The 24,645-nt window shown below is 34.6% G+C and overlaps 1 protein-coding gene across 2 annotated transcripts in view; it reads left to right on the top strand.

The window, feature by feature from the left end:
* Positions 1-14,634, top strand: part of LOC115215570 (epidermal growth factor receptor-like) — a 229,302-nt gene extending 214,668 nt beyond the window's left edge. For both annotated transcript variants that reach the window (XM_029784771.2, XM_029784770.2), the window contains 8 exons: positions 682-773; positions 1,181-1,256; positions 3,842-3,988; positions 5,307-5,404; positions 9,013-9,189; positions 9,738-9,957; positions 11,742-11,906; positions 14,047-14,634. In XM_029784771.2, the coding sequence (XP_029640631.1) occupies positions 682-773; positions 1,181-1,256; positions 3,842-3,988; positions 5,307-5,404; positions 9,013-9,189; positions 9,738-9,957; positions 11,742-11,906; positions 14,047-14,312 (1,241 nt within the window). In that variant the 3' untranslated portion in view covers positions 14,313-14,634. The remainder of the gene's footprint in view (positions 1-681; positions 774-1,180; positions 1,257-3,841; positions 3,989-5,306; positions 5,405-9,012; positions 9,190-9,737; positions 9,958-11,741; positions 11,907-14,046) is intronic.
* The last annotated feature ends 10,011 nt before the right edge of the window (positions 14,635-24,645 follow it).

Here is a 24,645-nt window from a genome sequence, read left to right as displayed (position 1 = left end):
ATTAAAACACAGGTGCTATTTTCAGGATTTTGACAAAATGTACAGCCACACACAAAAGGCCAACTTTGAAATCGTGTTTCTTGTCTGGGGGAAAATGATCAAACCTCTATAACTTTTTAAAAACGTTTTTTTTTTTTTTTTTTTGGAAAAAGTTGAATAACTCCAGCAATTTAGCTTAAAAAGGTACATTAATGTGCCAAATTCTAAAATTTTCAATAAACTTTAATTTTTGAAATGCTGGTAGTCAGCATTTCACACAATTGGAGAAACATTACTTCACCCAATTATCAAAGAGGTTTTGTCAACCATTATGCAGGAAAAACCCGATAACATTATGAAGAATATCATACTTAGTAATAACACAAGTTCTCGACGCATTAATGAAATGGCCAACGATGTCAAACATCAGCTCATTAAGCATACATCTATATGCATGAGAATACATACATAAATCAAAACATACAAATCTGCACTTGACTCCAAATACTGCACAAATACATACATGCAAAAATCTCCTGTTGTTGAAATTCCTATGAAGGAGCTTTGCATCTAGGTTAAAAACTTACTCTTTCTCTGTTGGCAAGGAATCTTGAAATAACACTGAATAATGACATACATATGCATATATAATTATAAGTTATATTTCATATTTTCAATGTATCACTTGTTTTTGTGTTTCAGTACAAACTCCTAACCAAATAAGAATTACAGACTTTGGTTTAGCCAAATTACTTGACTATAACGAAGAAGAATACATTGCTGCTGGTGGCAAAGTGAGTCTCAATTATTGATTTATTGATCTTTCTAATTACTGTGCCTTTAAAGAAATTTATCCACTGTTTATATCCTACCTACTTTATCAGTCTTAGTCTAGCACTCTCTCTTTTTAACTTTCCATCACTCAACAGATCACTCTCTCTATCTCTCTATCTATCTATCTATCTATCTATCTATCTATCTCCACCCACATATACATACATGCACACCAGCACATATATGTGTAGATGTAGGTACAATGTTTCTCTCTTTTCCACACAAATAATACAACTATAGGTAAATACCAACACTACGAATGTTATATGTAATTAATAGGTAACAACAACACTGAATGTTTATTCTCTAAAACACTGCATTTGATCAGAAGGAATGGCACTAATAAATGTTCTCTTTCTTTTTTTAGATGCCAATTAAATGGTTGGCTCTTGAGTGCATCCAGCACAGGATATTTACTCATAAAAGTGATGTATGGAGTTATGGTAAGTCTGATTAATATGCATGTATGTGTGTGTCTATAGGAGTAGAGATATATGGTAAAAGTCTGTGTGTGTGTATGCATGTCTGTATGCCACAATGAGTAGTTATGCAGACATATATAAGTGTTAAATTAATATAACATTTGTTAAAACTTGTCCCTCCCTTATCTTCTTTTGTGCACATTGTTTCTTCATATATATATATATATATGTAATCATCATCATCATTTAACATCCATCTTCCATGCTGGCATAAGTTGGATGGTTTGACATTAACTGGCAAGCCAGAGGACTGCATCAGACTCTATTGTCTGCTTTGACATGGTTTCTCCTGCTACATGCCCTTCCTAACATCAACCACTTTACAGAGTGTACTGGGTGCTTTTTATGTGGCACTAGCACTAGTGTAAAACGTTACCAGTGCTCTTGCCACACACAGTTATTTACACTGAAGGTTATTCTCTCAGTGACAATGTTTTTCTCAATACATGTGAAGTACCAGTTAAAGCAATTATTTTTATTATGATTATCATCACCATCACTATTACACTAGTGCACACTAATTTAGTTCACAAGTACTTTTTATCTTGAGTTTTGGTGAAAACAATTCTTCTCAAATCTCAAGAATTTTTCTTAGGATTCTTGTAGAATATTGAATGGTACTTTCCTGCAGGCTGACAATGCAAGTTTCAATTCCAACTTCTTTCAGTGTTTTAGGTAGCCTTTTAGATATTTGTACCAAGTGCACCTATTACTATAGGAATAATTGTTGGTTTGGTCTTCCACAGTCTTCTCAGCTCTCTGGCTGGATCCTGGCATTTCTCAAATTTTTCAATTTCTTTGGTATCAATTCTGCTGCCATAGGAGATTGCAAAATCTGTGAACTTATAGTTTGTTTATTTCATCCTCATTGACCATGTCCAGTTTTCTTGCTTCAATAGTATATTCAGTCTTTTAGGGAAGTCCTACAAGATCCTGTAATTCTCATTTTCTATCACAGCCTCTAGATTGTGTTCATCCTCTTTTCTGGTGTTTTAAAGACATACTTGACTTCCATCCCATTGCACTCTTTTACCTATACTGTCATGTCTGCATTTATACTCCTTTTGTGCTAGTATACTGCATTCACTGAAAATGTGATTGATACTCTCATCTTCTTTCCTGCAGATTCTACATTTGCTATCTGGCTGAGTTTTGTTAATTTTTGCTTTAATCAGATTTGTTCTAATAGCTTGTTCCTGACCAGCTATAATTAACATTTCTGTTCCCCATTTCAAGTTCCCATCCATCATCTAAAGCCAGAGGGGCTTCACATCCGACGTTTTCAGTTTGTTGCATAAATTGGCCATGCAGTTCCATTTCTTTCCATTTGTTCATTCTGTTCTTTCCTTTTCACTTTGAATTCTCTTACTGTTTCAGTCATTTTTTTGGTGTCTCTGGCTGCTGAAAGTATTCTTCCTTTACTCTGTAAAACATAATTTATCAACCCCAGTATTGCAGCATCAACAGTGTCTTCCTCATTTAGTAATCCTCTTCCACCTTCCCTTCTTGACAGGTAGTGTCGGTCAATATTACTTTCAGGATGGAGTGCATTGTGCATTATTAGCCGCTTTCTGGTTCTTATATCTAAGTTCTGCAACTCAGTATCATCATCATCATCATCATCATCATCACTACTACTACTACTACTACTACTACTACTACTACTACTACTACTACTACTATTACTATTATTATTATTATTATTATTATTATTATTATTATTATTATCATCATTATTATATTTGGCTTTTGCTTTATGTTTGTACAAGCCGGTTCCAAATTTCATCCAGAGACCTCAAGAGACAAGAAGTTAGAAGTTCAAGTTGGTGTTATGACTAGGTGTCATATTTTGGGTTTTGCACAAAGTATTGTTCTAAAGAATGTCTGTCAAAACATTAAAAAATTAGAAGTTTGTTTTAAAAGGAATTTGATTATAAGATGATAGTGTGACCTTAAGATGACAGTAAAAGGTGTTTGCTATTACGTATTATTATCTTGACACTGTTTACAGATTAAAATGTTTTAGGGATTACATAGGCAATATTTTTCATAGGATACGAGCAGTTTCTATGAGCTTTATTTTTTTGAATTTCTTCCGTTTTGGGATTTCCTGATACCTGAGATAGGTAGCAATCAATCTCTTTTGCTATCATTCTTAGGGCACCTATAACAACAGGTATTGTTGTCGACCAAATGACAAGTAAATCTGTGGTATTGAGCAGAATATTTGCTGTAGCCCATCTTTTATACCAAGACAAAACAGTGTACATGATAACATAAAAGCCATGTGAGCCACTGCCTGGTATTATTGTTATCATTAAAATTATTATTATTATTATTATTATTATTATTATTATTCCATTGAAATATTTTATCATTTCAATAATTAATTAAGTTGTTATTTTAGTAATTAACTAACACACATCAAAACTGCATTTCGTTAGAGTTAAGGGCCTAAAAGACTGAATGCTTGAACATATATATCAAGGATCTTATTTTTTCTCAAAATATAAATCATGTTATGAATTTGTTTTTTCTTTTCTCAGGGGTCACTGTCTGGGAGTTGTTTACGTATGGCCAGCGACCCTATGAAAATGTTCGAGCAGCACATGTCCCAGACTTGCTAGAAAAAGGAGAACGTCTACCACAGCCAAACATTTGTACAATCGATGTCTACATGATAATGATTAAATGTGAGTGATGTCCTCTTTTAATTCTTTTGTATTTTAAACTGAAGATGTTTTCTGAAGATCTTCTCTGAATCCTGCTCTGCAGTTATTTAGTATATTGTGCACATAATTATTTGCTCATTAAACCTGTGATTATAACACGGATTCTAAGAAAAAGATAACCTGAATGGTATTTCTGTGGAACTAACTAATGTCAGGCAACTAACACTGGAACCATCCAATTGATAAATTGATGTGATAAACAGAAATGGAAAATTGAATTCCTCTCAGAGATAAACAAGGGGTCAGGTGTGTAATTAAATCAACTCTAGTACTTAATTTATACTTACAGTATTGATATATGAGTAACAAAATGTAAAGACAGCCTCAGCAGGATTTGAATTCTTATTGTAAAGAGACATAATTAAGTGTATCAAAGACATATTGTCTACTGCCTTGCTAGTTCAGCCAGTTTACTGTTGCCAGAAAGTTTCTTAACAGACAACAGGCTCAGTTCATTGGTCACCATACGAAAAGATAAAAATCCTTGAGCATTTCATGACAACCAGGAAATTAAATGGAACAAGAAATTTGGGAAGACAAGGAGAGAAGATATGGAATGGCCTTAACCAGCTGTCTTCAGAAAGACTGATCCAATAATGTACCAAGTTGTGGGTGGGACAGTAAGAGAAGGAGTACAGTTCTATATTTAAGAGATGAGGAATTATGTACATTATTTACATTATTTACAATTGACGGATATTTGTCCTCATCTTGTTTGTTGTTAACACAACATTTAGGTATTTTTAGGTATTTTTTAGGTATTTTTCTATGTTGTTGTTATTATTATCATTATCATTATTATTATTATCATTATTATTATTATTATTATCATTATTATTATTATTATTCATGTCACTGCCTGGAATTGAACTCGGAATCTTAACCACTACGCTATATGCCCATGGGCATATGGCGTAGTGGTTAAGAGCACAAGCTACTAACCCCAAGATTCCAAGTTCGATTCCAGGCAGTGACCTGAATAATAATAATAATAATAATAAACAACAACAACAACATCAAAAAATACCTTAGGAATGAGAACCCAGGTTCGAAATTTCCCCAAGACACCTGATGAAGGCTGGAGGGTATATCAGCTGAAACGTGTTAACAACAAACAAGATGAGGACAAATATCCGTCAATTGTAAATAATGTAAGAGTAGGAGGCTCATGATTATCAATGACTATGGAAAAAATGAATATGTTTCATAAATAGGATAAATTAAAAAAGATAAAATAAAATACTAAATTGTTTCAATTGCTTTTTTTGCTTTTTTGCAGGCTGGATGCTGGATGCTGAAAGCAGACCCTCTTTTAAAGAATTAGAGGTTGAATTTGGTAAAATGTCAAGGGATCCTGGACGTTATTTGGTCATTGAAGTAAGTCACTTTAACACCTAAATTGTATCAAACATAGTTTAATTAATAATGTTTGTTATGAATGGTGAGAATAGTGAAATAGGTGTAGTTACAGCAAATATATGGATAGATAGAAATTCTTAAATTCTCTCAATTTCCTGTAATTCAGGTAGCCTTGTGATCCCAGCAGACAAAATGGAAAAGGCATTGCCCCAGAAAATAGTAGAGAATCACAGGGCTCACACTTGCAGATAATCATCTGTACCTCAATAGCAGTGAGCAAGGATATTGTCCAGGGGCTGAAAATTCTAGAGGTCTTCCCTGCACTGGGTTCACCATAAACTTGTTAGAGAGCAACAGATAATTTGAGAGATAGATAAATAGATATACTTTTATTATATTATTATTGTTGTTGTTTTGATATACACTTTTCTATTTTTGCATGGGACGCAGGGAATTTGTTGATGCAGATTTTCTGTAGCCAGATGCCCTTCCTGTTACCAACCTGAAGATGAAATATTACCATTCTTGGAAATGTTTCCATGGACGATTGGAAATTACTAATACTACTTATATTGCAATGACAGTACTATCATCCAATGTCAAGAGAGGAGATACAAGAACACTTATATATATATATATATATATATATATATATATATATATATTTATTTATAAATATATGCATATATATTATTTATAAATATATGCATATAATATATATATATATATTATATATATATATATATATGTATCTATGTGAAGGTGCAATGGCCCAGTGGTTAGGGGAGCAGACTCATGGTCATAGGATCACAGTTTTGATTCTCAGACCGGGCGTTGTGAGTGTTTATTGAGCAAAAACACCTAAATCTGCACAAGGCTCCGGCAGGGGGTGGTGGCGAACCCTGCTGTATTCGTTCACCACAACTTTCACTCTTTCTTCCTGTTTCTGTTGTACCTGTATTTCAAAGGGCCAGTCTTGTCACACTCTGTGTCATGCTGAATCTCCCCAAGAACTACGTTAAGGGTACATGTGTCTGTGGAGTACTCAGCCACTTGCAGATTAATTTCATGAGCAAGCAATGCTTATTTGCATTTGTGCCCTTTTCAAGCCCTTTTGAATCAACTAAATATCTTTACCATCTCCCCCACCACAAAATTTACCTACATTTCAAATTTCATTAAAATTGGATAAAAAATGTAAAAGTTACAGTCAAAAATAAAATCTCTATGGGTATTTGCACACAATAAACCTATTGATTTTATAAAACCACTGCTCAGGTGCAATTATCGATTTTTTGTCAATGCCATGTATTGACATCAACTCACTGCCAGGAGCCTCGCTCACTCATCGATTATCAGCAAAATCAGACAAAAAAATGCAAAAACTGCAGGAAAAATAATATCGTTATGGGAATTTCCATTCAAATGCCCGATTGAGCTCACAAAAATCGATGCCAACTGCGCATTATCGAGTTTTCGAAAAATTCCTACCTTATTTGAACTTCAGGGCATGTGTTCTACCTGTGTATCAAAAATCATTAAAATCTGTTGGACGGTGTGAGAGGAGTTGGAGTAACCCCAAACAGACACACAGACAGACACAATTACACATTAATGTATATAGATATATGTATATATGTATATATATATATACACACACACACACATATATATATATATATATATATATATATAATTCTTTACTGCCCACAAGGGGCTAAACATAGAAGGGACGAACAAGGACAGACAAAGGGATTAAGTCGATTACATCGACCCCAGTGCGTAACTGGTACTTAATTTATCGACCCCGAAAGGATGAAAGGCAAAGTCGACCTCGGCGGATTTTGAACCCAGAACACTTAACGGCAGACGAAATACGGCTAAGCATTTCGCCCGGCGTGCTAACGTTTCTGCCAGCTCGCCGCCCTATATATATAGTAATATATGGTAATAGCCGGCTATATATATATATATATATAGCCGGCTATTACCAGTAAAGGTCTTAGTTGCCTATTTTGTACAAGACATTGTAGATCTTTAGCTGGGCCAAAAAGTCACCTTCGATCACAGCACCAGTAACAGTTAAGCTTCATGCAATGGCCATACTCGATAACGAGGGGGCAGCCATAATAATATATATATATATGTGTGTGTGTGTGTGTATGTATGTACATCTATAAATATATACATACATACATACATACACACACACACACTCCTGGAAACAGGTGAGAATTAATGACAGAAAGAGCATCTATGAATAGAAAATCTGTCTGGACAATTTTCATTTTACCTAAGTCAGCACTGAAAGGTGTACATTAAAATGATGATGATGATGATGATGACAATGATGATCATGATTCGAACATTGATAAATAAATAGTATTGTAACATTGAAATGTCTGGTCGTATTCAAAGTAATTTTCTTTGTACCTTAAATGCATAGGAAATCTGTTTAATTTTTATCTATATGTCTTGCTAGCTAGCTATATATCTCCCAATCTATCTGTTTATCTATCAAAGGAGAAAGAGAATTAATCAGTCACCTTCTCGTGCATACACTAACGTACATAGTTAAAGTCAAGAGGGAATATCTAGTTTATATCCACAACCAGCCTCTCTCTTGACTATTTACTTAATATTAAATTATGAGATTCACATAAACAAGTAAAATTATCCAGAAACTGATAAATTTGGAAAAGATATAGAATACGTCTTCAATTGATTCTCATCTTGAGCATTCTTCTCAGTCATATGCACATCAAATTATCAAAGCTATATTAATTAGTGAAATAAACAAATACTCATTTATTAAAAAGGAAAAAAATCTATTTAGTGATAAAAATTGAAGTCCTAAACTTTCAAATGTAATGAAAGTTTGGAAAGTAAACGTGAAGATAGTAATAAAGCCATCCAGACACTGGGTGGTCTATTAAAGTGCGTGTTATTGTTGTAACAGATAGCTGAGCTTTCCAGTTTATCTTCAAAGATATTAACAGCTCTGCTTCTTTACAAATCTGTCACAAGATCTTTTCCTTGTAATTAATTTTTATTTATTTATTTAGTTTAAAAGCAATGTGTGATATTTGTGTGGTATTCATACCAAAGCTTCATCTGCAATAACTGAAATAAGAAACAAGTATATGGCTGGTATCTGTTATTATATGAGATTATCTTTAAAGAGATATGAATGTGAATAACCCCAATAATTAATTATATTTCAATGAAACTCTATTAATTTAATTATTTGTTATCAGTTAATTTTTCTGGAGAATTCTTGATAGACATGATAAGTCAACAAAGAAATTGTTCGGTTTTGACATTTCTGAAGATTTAGGTGTGACGCGTGGTTATATTTTCAGAGAAGGAGTTTTAATAGATTCATAATTAACCCTCTTCTTACCATATTTTTGTTGAAATATAGTAGCTTTGTTTTAGTGAATTTTGAAAGTAATGAAGAATTTATTATGAAAATAAATTTGCCATTACTAAGCTGGTGTTTCAAATTTAAATCAGTGGGAAATTTTGATGAAAGATTTTCATTTTGATTACTATAAAACAGGTTGAAATTTGGTTTTGTGCCATGGGAAGTTGTGTATTTCACATTATCTTGTATGCTCTTTCAGGGAGATAAACTGATGCGACTTCCAAGTTTAACATACGACAAAAGGGATTTACTCCAGAGTTTAAGTTTAGTGACTGAAGGTCCTGAAGAACTTGTAGAAGCAGAAGATTATTTGATGCCACAGTCATCTCAGGGAGCAGCAGATGGCAATGGAGACAATAATAATGATGGCACAAAGGTAAGAATTTAAAGTTTATTCTGAAATAGCATTTCACAAGATTACATTTTAGAGAGTGTAAATTACCTAATGTTTATTCTTTCAAAGATAATTCTTGGGAAAAAAAGGGAAAAATGAAGTTACAAGAAATGGTAGGAACAGAATCAGGTTGTTGGGGGGGAAGGGAATGTCTTTAGTCTTCTTGGTTCTACATTACGCATGCACACACACACACACACATATATACACACATGTAAATTAAGTTCATTGCACTTCACTGTCTTCAGCTCATCGGGCTGGTTACCCATTTGCCATGTCATTTAAGTAGTCAAGAACATGACATTCCTCCTGAATGGGACAGGAGTTCATTGCAAGATTACTTCTTTATATCTAAGTAGACTGAAGCAACATGAAATAAAGCGTTTAGCTCAAGAACACAATGTACCACCGCAATCATCAATATGTACAACACCCTAATGACCTTCACATATGTATATTCCTACTAGTTACACATATAAGTATACGTACACGTTTCTAATTCATAATGTTTGTCCAATTCATTTTTACAGATAGCTTCAGGAAATTCTCCAGAAGATGTCTTTCACCCAGATGTCGGCACTGAAAAACAAAATGAACTCGATAACAGACGTCGAGAAAAACGTTATGGCCATCTTGAATCAGCAGCAGCCGCTCGACATCAACGACAGATGGATCCCCATCGCAGGGGCCGTGAAGACAGCATTAATTCTCGTTATAGTACCGATCCTATTAAATATTCAAGAGACAGAGGTATGTATACAGTATAAATATATATAAGCTATATTCACATCAATTTTTTTGTTTACTCTTTTTTTGCTTTTAGTCATCAGTATTAATGCGGCGAGCTGGCAGAATCGTTAGCACGTCGGACGAAATGCTTAGTGGTATTTCGGCTGCCGTAACGTTGCGAGTTCAAATTCCACCGAGGTCGACTTTGCCTTTCATCCTTTTGGGGTCGATAAATTAAGTACCAGTTGCGCACTGGGGTCGATGTAATCGACTTAATACCTATGTTTGTCCCCTCTATGTTTAGCCCCTTGTGGGTAATAAAGAAATAAGTATTAAGGCCAGTGCTCCAGCATGGTCATTGCTCAGAAAAAAGAAAACTTTTCTCTGATCCTGAGTTTCCAGTGAACCAGATAACATAGCCATAGCCAAGTTACTTTAAGGATTAACACTATATACTCTTGTGAGAAAATATATAATTGCCCTAATTTTTTATAAAAGGGACCCCCTACATATCTGCCTATTAGAAATAACGGTCAAATCTTCTTAAAATATCTCCCAAACCACATCTTCCACTTTGAAAAAGGTCACATTGGGGTGAAGCAACAACAACCCTTAGTTTCAAATAAATAATCCTTTTTGCACCTTAAATAATGTCTGGAAACATGTAGAAGCCAGTGTAAAATTTTATTTGACATCAGCATCAACATCATCTTATGTCCATTGTCTATGCTGGCATGGTTGGACAGTTTGACCAGAGCTTGGGAGCTGCACCAGACTCCAGTCTGATTTGGCATGGTTTCTATGGCTGGATGCCCTTCTTAATGCAACCACTTTACAAAGTGTACTGGGTGCTTTTATGTGGTATCACATGGACACTTTTACATGACACCACCACGAGTGCTTTACACTATCAGAGGGACCAGTCATAACACTTCTTCTCCGGAGTACAGGTCTTTTTGAGTATAGCAAGATATATATATATATATATATATATATATACAAAATAAGAAAATGGAGAAATACATCTAAATCAATAATCAACTACCAGATAATACCCAATCACATAATTTATTAAACCACTACATATGAACATTAAAGTCAAACATAATAATATAGAACAAAACAATGTACATCAATGAGTAATATGATACAATAAGTACAGTATGTATAAGTGAATATAAATAAATACAGATATAAATATAAACTACATCTTACAGCTGTTTCAGCCATGCAGATATGGGTGCCTCATTATGCTCATATTAGCCATGTGTGATAGGTTAATATGTAGTTATAAATGAGACACTTACAAAAATATCTCAAGGCCTCTTCAGAGATTATGAAGTACAAACTAAATTAAATATGAAAATCAGAGGAGGTACACCCATACAAGAGTGGGTACATACCTATAATATACACATACATATGAGTGCATGGGGGTGGCATAGATAGATTGATAGATAACTAGGTTGGTATAGATATATATATCTGTTTAGTGTTGACTATTGGAGGAAAGAGTACTTGGTACCATAGCAGAGGTTAATGATATTTTTTTTTTAGCCAAGTCAATCTCTTGCTTATCTCGGTTTCATCCATGGGTAGACTAGGTCTTCAGACAAGTTCATTACTTGACTGCCAATCCTGTGTATCAACAGATAAAACTCAGATTAACAAAAGACTAACTTGATCAACACACACACACTCATGCACATACACACATACACACACACACACACACACACATGTATATGTTCTGTGGTATTATTGTGTATATCTGGCATGTGATAAAAATTTATCTTTTATTGTAGATGATATCATTGAACTTGATCCAAACCACATTATGGGAATTCAACCCAAACTGGCTCCTACTGCACCATTCCATTCCTCACGTCAGTTACCTGTTGATGAAGATGATTACCTTCAACCAAAGTCTGTGAATCCAGCAGCCTACATCGATATTAATGGTAGCACAGGTATGTGGTTGCTCTATTTGTATTGTGTTTGTAAATGGGAGCTGAAAGGATAGTAACAATAATTTGATATGTAGCAGAAACAGGGAGGGAGAAGGAGAGAGGGGATGAGAGAGAGAAACTAAGAGATGATTAGGAGAGGGTGGTGGTGGTGGTGGCAGAGGAGGAGGAGGAAATTTGTAGCTTTGGTCATTCTGAACAGAGATGAATGTGGGACCAAGGAAGAAATTTAACCTCAGAACTTTCCATCTAACTTATATACATGTAGCCCAAAGCTATGTATTATTTTTAGGTCTTCGTCCAACAAGTACCCCAGTAGTGTCTTCCATCATCTCAGTCCTCCAGATATCATCATCTTCATCGTCTGTGTGTGTGTATACCCTTGTCATGACATCATATAGGCATTATCATCATTTAAACAATATTGTTCATTTTCTTAGTCTTACATATTAAATATGTTTGGCCACCCATAAAATTATTAACCATCTTACAAACAATAACTCTGAGCACCTTTTCAAACTCCACCCGTCTAACACCCATGGACATATTTACAGAGTCAGAAAACAGCACAGCTCCCATGACTTTTGGAAACCTTTTTTTTTTATGCTGAGAGTTGCTGAAGCATGGAACAAACTGCCGGCATCAGTTGTTAGTTGTCGGAGCACTGCATCCTTCAAAACTTCCATTCTTTCTGAGATTTGCCAACACTACACCTGATTTTCTCCCCTCCATACACACACAAGCATGTATCTGACTCATACATTATTCGCTTTCCAGACATTTGTACATTACTGCATATACTTTATACGCACTGTCTGACAAGTTGTGGTGCACCTGAGCACTGTATACAATAATTTCATTATTACTAGAAAACAAACTTACCTTGTTTGAAAATAGATGAGGGCTGATGACAAAAAGAACATCTGGTTGTCGAAAATTTGCTCCAACAAATTCCATCTGACCTATGCTAGCATGGAAAAGTAATGAGGAAGGGATAGACCAAGGAAGACATGGAACACAAGGGTGAGAAAAGATCTACAAATGTTGAGACTCACAGGGGGGATGACAAGGGACTGAAACTCCTTGTGGTTTGCTGTGCTTATAAATACATGCCAAGCTAAGTAAGAGCGTGGTTGCTCTTGCATACCAGCTTATCCCTTGCAACCCTCTCTAGCTGAACATCCCTAATCTTGTGGGCTTGTAAGTGCTGGTGCCATGGAAAAGGCACCTGTACCAGTGCTGTGTAAAAGCACCCAGTACACTCTGTAAAGTGGTTAATGTTAGGAAGTGCATCCAGCTATAGAAACCATGCCAAAACAGAGAGGGAGCCTGAACAGCCCTTAAGCTGCTCAGTTTCCGTCAAACTGTCCAACCCATGCCAGCATGGAAAGCAGATTTTAAATGATGTAGGTGGTGGTGGTGATGATAATGATGGTGGTGATGTTAGTGGTGGTGGTGGTGGCAGCGGCAGTGGCAGTGGTGATGGTAGTGGCGGCGGCAGCAGCGATACTACAACTCTATTCAAACCAATAAGTGTGAACATCATAAAAATGATGTCTTTCATTTCCAATCTTCTGTGAAAAAACGTCTGATCATGACTTTGAAACAGGTGAGGGTTGTTGACAGGAAGGGAATCCAGATGTAGTCAGTCTCCCTCTGTCACAATACATTCCATCAAACTCCTGTAAGCAGGGAAAAGTGAGAATGTTCAAACAACAATGATGGCAGCAGTGCTGGTGGTTTATAATGAATTAAATATTTCACCCCCTTTATGATGATATAATTAGTGATTGAGATAAACTTTTAACACTAATAACAACTTATTTATTTGTTAATTAAGTTAATTCACAACATTAAATACCTACACAATTAAATATTATGTGAGGTATACTTGCCATCTCAATATGGCTAACCACTAAGGGTGGGTATTACTGTAGCTTGTAGCCCCTGGAGAACATCATCTCCAGCTGGCTTTAGGCACACTTTCTGTGCTCTTATGGTATTTGCATATTGAGATGGCAAGTATACCTCACATTGTTGTGCAGTTACTGTTTATACCTCGTTCAGAGATTTATTATTAATTAAATATTAATTAACTCTAAAAGTAAAAACCTCATTAATTGTTGTTGCTATTGTTTTACAGATTCCTACAAGAATAATTATGAACCAACAAATGATGAATTAATGAAAGACATTCTCGGAGCTACCACGATGGCTTCTGTAGAAAATCCTGAATATTTTGAACAGAACAATAGAAATCTTTCCATTCCTGGTGTTGGCAACAATTTTTCTTGGAAAGATGGTAATGGGGTTACATACTACAATGATATACCTAAATTGGACAAAGCACGTCAAGAGTTCCAGCAGCCTTTTATAATGGGTGATGTCAACTCAGAAACAAGAGTGTGATTTATGATTGAAGACTTGTGACTGAAGCCATTAGTAGTGGCCACATCAACAAAATATTTTGTTCATGCTGACATTACCCCTAACCCCTTAATGTCAGTTATTTGAAGCCCTGTGCTTATCAAACAAATGGGGTGGGCAAATTAAAACTGGATTATACCATCAAGAATTGGCCAATTCTTAAATATAAATGGCATAATTTGAAAAACTATCATCCTTCCTCTTGCACTTGACAACCTGTAACAAGGTGGTGAGAGCTGTAAGGACTTGTTTGTAGATTTTATTGACTTTTTGTAGTAAAAGAATTAAAAATAACTAAAAAAAATGAGAAAGTATGCATGGATATGTATGTGTGAGTATGTATGTATATGTGTATAAAAATAAATATGTATGTATTATGTATATATATATATGTATATATATCTGTGTGTATATATATGTATTATGTATATATATATGTATATATATCTGTGTGTGTATATATGTATGTATATATGTATATATATGTGTGTATGTATATTATGTATGTATGTATATATATATATGTATATATATGTGTGTATGTATATTATGTATGTATGTATATATATATATATGTACGTGTGTATATATATATGTATATGTGTGTGTATATACATATGTGTGTGTGCGCGCGTGCATGTATATGCTTGTATGTGTGTGTGAGTTTGTATATAAATTAAAGACTGAATGGAAATAAAATGGCAAACAGCTGAGACATTTACCAATAAACAGTGATTTGGCTTTTTGTCATAAGTGATAACATCAACAACAATAATGTAATAATAATAATAATTACACTGGGTTTTTGTTATTGATGATTCTTCCACAGCAATGCGAAATCATGTGTAACAAAACTAATCAATGCATATTGCAAATAAATTTTCACCCCACCAGACCCACCTGAGGCAGATAACTGTCTTTGAGACAGTTCTGAAATAAAGTCTACCATATATAGAAACTCTGTAAATTAATTTCTTACCAGTGGATGCCATTTTGAAACATTGAATTTAGGAGCCTGTTTTTTTTTTTGTTTTTTTTTGATAAACACACAATTTATCGTTGTTATTAAAAGTAAATTATATCATTAAATTTCATTTTTAAAAAGAAGCTAAATTCTGTGGTTATGGGAGGCACATACTTGTAAATTTACCTTCTGTTTCTACTTACCTTCAAAAAATATTACTATCTAGTGCTTCTGTTAATCTTAATTCAATGATCAAGGAGACCTCTCCCTCCTTCCCCCTCGCTCCCCTTCCCTCTCTCTCTCTTTCTGTGTGTGTGTGTTTGTGTGTGTGTATGTGAACTTTTGATGCCATCAGCCATGAAGAACTCACTTTTTGATATTATCTTTCCTAATTCTCACCATACTACATTTAACTTTGGCTCATTTGTTCAGAATTGCACTGAAAAAGTCTTGAATTTATTTATTAATTTATGTTGTATCTACAGACACAAAATATTACAAGTTTCTGAAGAACATATGAAATGACAAAGCACAGTTTCTTTTTTATAACAAAATAAATCTGTGAAATATAATGTAATGCAACATAAATATGTATGTGTACGTGTGTGTGTGTGTATATATAAATATATATATGCATATATATATATATAAGTATATAAGTGTATATAGAAGATTATATTAATCAATGAAATTTCAAATTAGTCTGATTTTCCCCTTTTATTATTTGCAATTTTTACAATTTTACAATATTGAAATAAACCTAGTACTTTCACGTGTTATGCAATCATCAGGTTTATGTAGTGACAATCGTGTTCCACAATTAGCAGATGTCAATTGTGGAACATGCTTGTCACTACATAAACCTGATGATTACATGATGCATGAAAGTACTAGTTTATTTAAATATTGTAAAATTATAAAAATTGCAAAAAATAAAACTTGGAAATCAGACTAAGTTGGAATTTCATTAATTAATGTGTGTATGTGTGTGTGTGTGTATGTGAAACATGTTAAGAGGGAGCTTTTCTTCAGGCACAAAATAAAAACTACCCTATATATGTATACAGAAATGATTAAAGTAATACAGTGAATCTTGAAATGACATAGTTTCCATAAAGGATTAGTCCACTGTATCTGTACATAGAGATCCTTTCAGTATGATGTCATATACAGGAGTCCTCCAGGTATCAGTATCTGTATACTAATAGCTAACTACAACCCACCAATATCCATATATGGACTCTAGCTCAACTATGATTTTTATACTTTTATATCCTTGGTTCACAAAACTACCAGACTGCTCTTTTATTCAATAACCTCAAATTATCTCTTGACTGAGTTGACCAATAATCAAAGGAATTCCAGCCATGACTATCCCATCTTTTGTCAGCAATTACTGACTCCCTACAAAGCTCAAGTCAGGCTCATACTGTAGCTTTAATGCTCCCACAGCTGGGATAGTGTTGCTGTTACACACGCATAGATATCCTGGACCACTTCAAGAGAAGAGTCCTTGACTGATTGGCATTATATATATATATATATATATATATATATATATATATGTAATGTGTGTATATTGCTTAGGCATTGCAAGACTAATGACCTGGTGTAGAGCCCAATATATATATGCTTCAGAACAAAGTGTTAGACAAGTATAGAGTGATAATAAGAAAATGAAATGAGAAAGGAATAAGCAATTATTTTATGAACTTCATTAACTTACAGCTCTTTTTGCTATAAGATGCAGTAAACTCATAGTTGAGTGCCTGAGTGACATCTTAAAGCTTCATTGGAGCCAAAGTGTAAAATTGTACTTCAAAATTGAGGCTCTGATGAAGCTATAAGGTATTATTCAGGCACTCAACTATGAGTCCACTGCATCTTATTGCAGAAGCAGTTGTAAGCTAAGTTAGTCAAACTCCCTAGCACCTATACAGTTTATATTTATTTGCATATTTCATGCACATTTAGATATATAAATAACTGCTAGCATTCATCTAAATAAATATTAGTATTTTATCCAAAAGATATTGAGTTTTTTATTTAGATTGTCATAAAAAAACAAGCAAATCCATTCATTCATACATACATGCATACATGCACTTACATATATATATCTATATATATATATATATACACACATACACACACACATATATATATAGAACCCATTATTTACATGCTATTAATTGTAGTTTTTCTACTTCATGTCCTACTCTTAAAGACAAATTATTTCATGTGTTTGTGTGTGTGTGTGTGCGTGCATGCATGAGTGTGTGCATGCGTGTGTGCATACACATACACACAACACAGCATATTGCTATTTCTTAAGATCTTTTAAGTTCTTCAGACCAGCCTTCAACACATCTATGTCTTCCATGATATTCCTCTTCCACAAATTTCTTTCATTTGGATTTCTTGACAGTTTTTTTTACTCAATTCTTATCCTCCACATCAGTCTCTTCTCCATGCTGCCTTTACAGTCTTCTTTCTTGCACACAACAGCAGATTTTTTGTGTACCTGTATATTTTGTCAACTTAATCTGTGCTGTTTTACAAGGGAAGGATGCTTGCCTTGTTTCTTTCCAACCTTTGCTCATCTCCCACATTTATTTTCCAGGTTTTATTACCATACAACATCGAACCTCATCTGAAAGCATCAGCCAATCTCTTCTTTAAACACAAAGAGAAACCTTTCATAACCAGGAAAGATAACAGCTCCCTTAAATTTTCCCACACACGTTCTTACTCTGCCTCTAATATATATATATATACCTAATATATATAATTAGGTGTCACCTAAGCCTCTGTGTATCTTTCTCTCTCTTTCACTACACACACACATGCATACATTTTTTTGTGTATGTATACATTCTATATGTGTATGCAACACATTCACACAAATGCAAACGTATGTGTGTGTATATATATATATATATATATATATATATATATATTATATATATATATATATATGTAATGTGTGTATATTGCTTAGGCATTGCAAGACTAATGACCTGGTGTAGAGCCCAATATATATATGCTTCAGAACAAAGTGTTAGACAAGTATAGAGTGATAATAAGAAAATGAAATGACAAAGGAATAAGCAATTATTTTATGAACTTCATTAACTTACAGCTCTTTTTGCTATAAGATGCAGTAAACTCATAGTTGAGTGCCTGAGTGACATCTTAAAGCTTCATTGGAGCCAAAGTGTAAAATTGTACTTCAAAATTGAGGCTCTGATGAAGCTATAAGGTATTATTCAGGCACTCAACTATGAGTCCACTGCATCTTATTGCAGAAGCAGTTGTAAGCTAAGTTAGTCAAACTCCCTAGCACCTATACAGTTTATATTTATTTGCATATTTCATGCACATTTAGATATATAAATAACTGCTAGCATTCATCTAAATAAATATTTAGTATTTTATCCAAAAGATATTGAGTTTTCTATTTAGATTGTCATAAAAAAACAAGCAAATCCATTCATTCATACATACATGCATACATGCACTTACATATATATATCTATATATATATATATACACACATACACACACACATATATATATAGAACCCAGTATTTACATGCTATTAATTGTAGTTTTTCTACTTCATGTCCTACTCTTAAAGACAAATTATTTCATGTGTTTGTGTGTGTGTGTGTGCGTGCATGCATGAGTGCGTGCATGCGTGTGTGCATACACATACACACAACACAGCATATTGCTATTTTTTAAGATCTTTTAAGTTCTTCAGACCAGCCTTCAACACATCTATGTCTTCCATGATATTCCTCTTCCACAAATTTCTTTCATTTGGATTTCTTGACAGTTTTTTTTACTCAATTCTTATCCTCCACATCAGTCTCTTCTCCATGCTGCCTTTACAGTCTTCTTTCTTGCACACAACAGCAGATTTTTTGTGTACCTGTATATTTTGTCAACTTAATCTGTGCTGTTTTACAAGGGAAGGATGCTTGCCTTGTTTCTTTCCAACCTTTGCTCATCTCCCACATTTATTTTCCAGGTTTTATTACCATACAACATCGAACCTCATCTGAAAGCATCAGCCAATCTCTTCTTTAAACACAAAGAGAAACCTTTCATAACCAGGAAAGATAACAGCTCCCTTAAATTTTCCCACACACGTTCTTACTCTGCCTCTAATATATATATATATACCTAATATATATAATTAGGTGTCACCTAAGCCTCTGTGTATCTTTCTCTCTCTTTCACTACACACACACATGCATACATTTTTTTGTGTATGTATACATTCTATATGTGTATGCAACACATTCACACAAATGCAAACGTATGTGTGTGTATATATATATATATATATATATATCATTATCATTATTTAACACCTGCTTTCCATGCTGGCATGGGTTAGACAGCTTGACTGGAACTGGTATGCCAGAGAGCTGCACCAAGTTCCAGTCTGATTTTGGCTTGATTCCTACAGCTGGATGTTCTTCCTAACACCAACCACTCCAGGAGTGTAGTGGGTGCCTTTTTGCATGTCACTGGTATGAGTGCTTTTACATGTCACCAGCACCAACCACAACTATGATTTCACTTGGCTTGACAAGTCTCTAACACAGCAAATCACCAAAGGACATGATCACTTGTCATCGCCTCCATGAGACCCCACATTCAAAGATCATGCTTCACCACCTCGTTTCATGTCTTCCTGGGTCTATCTCTTCTAAGGTTCCCCCACAGTTAGAGATCAGCACTTCTGTATGCAGCTGTCCTCATTCTTATGCATCACATGACCATACAATCATAACAAACCTCTCAGCTATCTCTCATTGATGCAATGATGCCATATGCTAGATCTGGGAGATATGGGTTGGTCTCATTGCTCTTGCACACCATATATGAGGCCTCTTATGCCCAATTTTTCTCTTGAAACATTAACACTCAGCTGTAGATTCACACTGACATTGCACATTTAATGGAGTGTACTAGATTCGTTTCTTTCAAGCTTTTGCATGTCCTCTGCCATCACAGCCCTTGTTTCACTGCCATGTAGCATTTCTCTTCACACACAGGCATAATGCAATCTGCCTTTCACGCTGAGGAAGAGGCTTTTTGTTGCCAACAAAGGTAGAAACTCTCTGAACTTTGCCCAACCTATTCTTACTCTAGCAACTATGCTCTCAGAGCATCCCCCACCACTGCTGACTTGGTCATCTAGATTATGAAAGCTATCAACTACTTCTAGGTATCTTCCCTGGCATTTGATGAAGTCTATTTTCTGTATATTTCTAGTGTTTATTGTACCTGTGCATCTGCCTTACAAAAGACTATTTTCCCTGTTTTACACACACACACAATATATATATATGTACTCATGCTCAGTACCTGATATTACCACATTTTTCACCTCGGTATCTAGGACTTTATACGGCGGTCTTCATTACTTTTATACTTAATGAAAGTCGAGTGGTATATGTTACTCGAAAATAATTATTAACTAGAGCATGATATACATGCTTATGGTCACTTATTGTTACTTGCAGTCTTCCATATATATATATATATATCCATTGGACATCACCTGGAAACATATATATATATATATACACACACATGATTTCCTCTTTTTTAAAACCATGAAAAGGGCAGTTTTTGACATATTTGTAATTAATTTATTTTTACAACAGTTTCTTATTAAAGAAAATTGCAAAGATTCTCATCGTTTCACTGTCAACAATCTTCCATTTCTTCTACCCAAATGTTCTTCAATTGAAGCCAAAATTAATATTTTTAGAAGATATAGAACGAGAATAATTCAGGAAACTCGAAATTTCAAGGGAAATAACCCGTGCTATCTAAGGGAACTAACTCATCAATATATTTTCATTATCACGATTTTCTACGTCTTGTGAATATTTTCTATTATTTAAATGTAAAAGATATTTATAGTTCATCGACGAATATTTATTTTATGTTATCATCAGCTCCAATTGTGATTCTTGTAGTATCCCAGAAAAGTGTTACTAACTTTCAAGGGCCTTATTCATATCAGTAAGTTGCAGTCGATGATTCTGTCTATTAGTCTTTCTAGAACCAATTTATGGGAGAAACGTAACCTCTAAAAAAATCTAAAGCAGAAATTTTGTAATAGGGGACAATACTCTTTAGAATTTTAAAAACATTTCTATTTATTATTGTTATTATCATTAAGGCGATGAGTTGGCAGAATCGTTAGCACGCTGGACGAAATGCTTAGAAGTATTTCACCCGTCGCTACGTTCAGAGTTCAAATTCCGCCGAGGTGGACTTTGCCTTTCATCCTATTGGGGTCGATAAATTAAGTACCAGTGAAACACTGAGCTTTATGTAAGAGACTAGTCCCTCCTCCAAAATTTCAAGGTCTTGTACCTTCAGTAGAAAGGATTATTATTATACTAAGGTGGCGAGCTGGCAGAATCATTAGCACGCCGGGCGAAATACATAGCAATATTTCGTCTGTCACTATGTTCTGAGTTCAAATTCATGAGATCGACTTTGCCTTTCATCCTTTTAGGGTCGATAAATTAAGTACCAGTTGCGTACTGAAGTCAATGTAATCGGCTTAACCCCTCCTCCCAAATTTCAGGCCTTGTGCCTATAGTAGAAAGGATTCTTATTATTAAGGTGGCAAGCTGACAGAATCATTATTGCACCAGACAAAATACTTGGCGGTATTTCTTCCGTCTAAACGTTCTGAGTTCAAATTCTGCCAAAGTCAACTTTGCCTTTCATCCTTTCAGAGTTGATAAATTAAGTAACTGTGATACAAACACTGAGGTCAACATAATTGACTGGTCCCCTACCCACAAAAAAAATTTCTGGGTTTATACCTTTAGTAGAAAGGATGATGATTATTATTATTATTAAGGTGGCAAGCTGGAAGAATTGTTAGCAATCCAGGCAAAAGGCTTAGCGGTATTTTGCCCATCTTTATGTTCTCAGTTCAAATTCCACCAAGTTGATTTTTGCCTTTCATCCTTTCAGGGTCAATAAATTAAGTACCATTGAAACACTGGGGTCGATGTAATCAACTAGTCCCCTCCCCCATAGTAGTATTTTGCCCATCATTATGTTCTGGGTTCAAATGCCACTGGGGACGATAAACTAAGTACCAGTTGAGCACTGGGGTTGATCTAATCAATGTAGACCTGCCCCCGAAATTGCTGGCCTTGTGCCAAAATTTGAAACCATCATTATTATCATTATTATTATTATGAATGTAGCACGTTGGCATGCAATATTTGTTCTGGCAGTTTTCATTCTGAGTTCAAATCCTGCTGATGTCAACTTTGCTTTTCATCCTTGTGGGGCTGATAAAATAATGTCAAATACTGGTGTCACTACAATCAACAAGCTTTTCCCCTCAAAATTGCTGGCTTTGTGCCTAAATTAGAAACAATTACTTTATGCTTATATCAATTTTTTCCATTAGTTCTTAAATTATCCAATAAAGAAGTGGGGTAGGGAGAATCCGGGATTTTTATTTTATTCTGGAAGACTAGAAAACCTTCTTTTTTTTTTGAAACCTGACAATAGTGACAGTAGACCAGTTCACAGAAAATTTCTGCTATGTTTAATGAAAAACTTATTCTAATGGCGACTTATTGTCACAGTTTTATAACATTAATATTAAGAACTGGAAACACCTATTTCGAAGAATTAGTTTTAAAGACTAAATAGATAAGAAATAAATCAAAAGACTTGAAATGAGATGTGATGACCAAGTTGTGATTTTATCATACATCTGATAAAATTTTGAAAAAATTACAAGCTTGGGAAACAGGCAAGGCATAAGACTATGATGACTGTTAATCTGATGTAGATTTGACTTCTACCCAGGATATGAGTTTTCCCCTTACCTTCTTAAAACTTTTTTTTTTTTTTTTTTTTTTAATGGAAAAGAATTTTGACTCTGATTCATGAAGCTTTAAATTGGGTGGTAACAAAATAACAAAGTATTCAGGGTCAGAAACTGAATTTTCTTTTTCCATGAAATTATAAATAAAAATAAAACAAATAACTGTTTATAATCTCTTGTAAAAAAATCAAAAACAAAGTCTATCCCTGTATTCTTTGACTATATCTTCTTTTTTCCAACATTGTTTTATAGAATTTCTGACAGTTCTGTTTGTAGTTTAACTTAAAGTAATAAAAGTGTTGTTAATTAATACTAATTAACTTGTTCGTTTCTTTCTCATACAAAATCATCAATCTATAGTGGTGCATGCTGGAATTGAACTTGAAACCTTTGAGACACGAAAAGTCTAAAGCAAGTTTAACAAAGTGCACTAGCGATTATTAGGGCTCATAAACTTCCAGTTACTTAATTTTCAATCACTAATTGAGGTATATGACTTTCTTTCTCTCTCTCTCTCTCTCTCTCTCTCTCTCTCTCTCTCTTTCTCTCTCTCTCTCTCTCTCTCTTTCTCTCTCTCTCTCTTTCTCTCTCTCTCTCTCTCTCTCACTCACTCTCTCACTCTCCCTATTTCCCTCTCTTTCCAGTTACTTAACGTTCAATCATTCACTGAGATAAATGATTTTCTCTTTCTTTTTCTCTCTCTTCGCCTCCCCTCTCTCCCTTCCACCTCTCCCTCTCCCCCTTTCTCTCTCTCTTATCTCTCTCTGTCTCTCTCTCTCACTCACTCTCTCACTCTCCCTATTCCCCTCTCTTTCCAGTTACTTAATGTTCAATCATTCACTGAGATAGATGATTTTCTCTTTCTTTTTCTCTCTCTTCGCCTCCCCTCTCTTCCTCTCTCTCTCCCTTCCACCTCTCCCTCTCCCCCTTTCTCTCTCTCTCCTCTCTCTCTCTCTCTTTCTCTTTCTCTGTCTTCTATTTCTTTTTCTCTCTCTCACTTTCTCTTTTCCTCTTTGTCTTCAACTCATCTCTCTCTTCATAACAATTCTATTTTGCATAATTAGACATCTTGAACATCAATGAAGATGTATTTATGCCTTTCCCAAAGGAATTGTTAATCTAAAAGAAACAACCTAGCGTCAGCTAGAAGCAATGAATTTTCTCAAAGAAGAGTTGAACAGGGTGTCCTGACTCAGTAGAAGTAGGGCCAGCATTAGAAAGTGTGGGTCCCAATTAGAGAATTGTTAATGGGGCCCTCTATTCTACAACAGCTGAAGATTGTTTCATGCTTCATGTAGTATGCCAGTCCCAGCTAAAAAGCATTGATGTTCCATCATCAGCCACAAGGACCTTCTAAAAATTCATCAGTGACCTGTGCTCAAATGTGTTTGGGGCCCTCTCTTGGCATGGGGCTCAATTTTAACAAATCTGTCTCATTACCTGACAACCAGCCC

This window comes from Octopus sinensis, linkage group LG9, assembly GCF_006345805.1.
Source record: "Octopus sinensis linkage group LG9, ASM634580v1, whole genome shotgun sequence".
Lineage (NCBI taxonomy): Eukaryota > Metazoa > Mollusca > Cephalopoda > Octopoda > Octopodidae > Octopus > Octopus sinensis.
The sequence above is the reverse complement of the archived record's forward strand: the minus strand, read 5'-3'. Positions and strand labels throughout refer to the sequence as shown.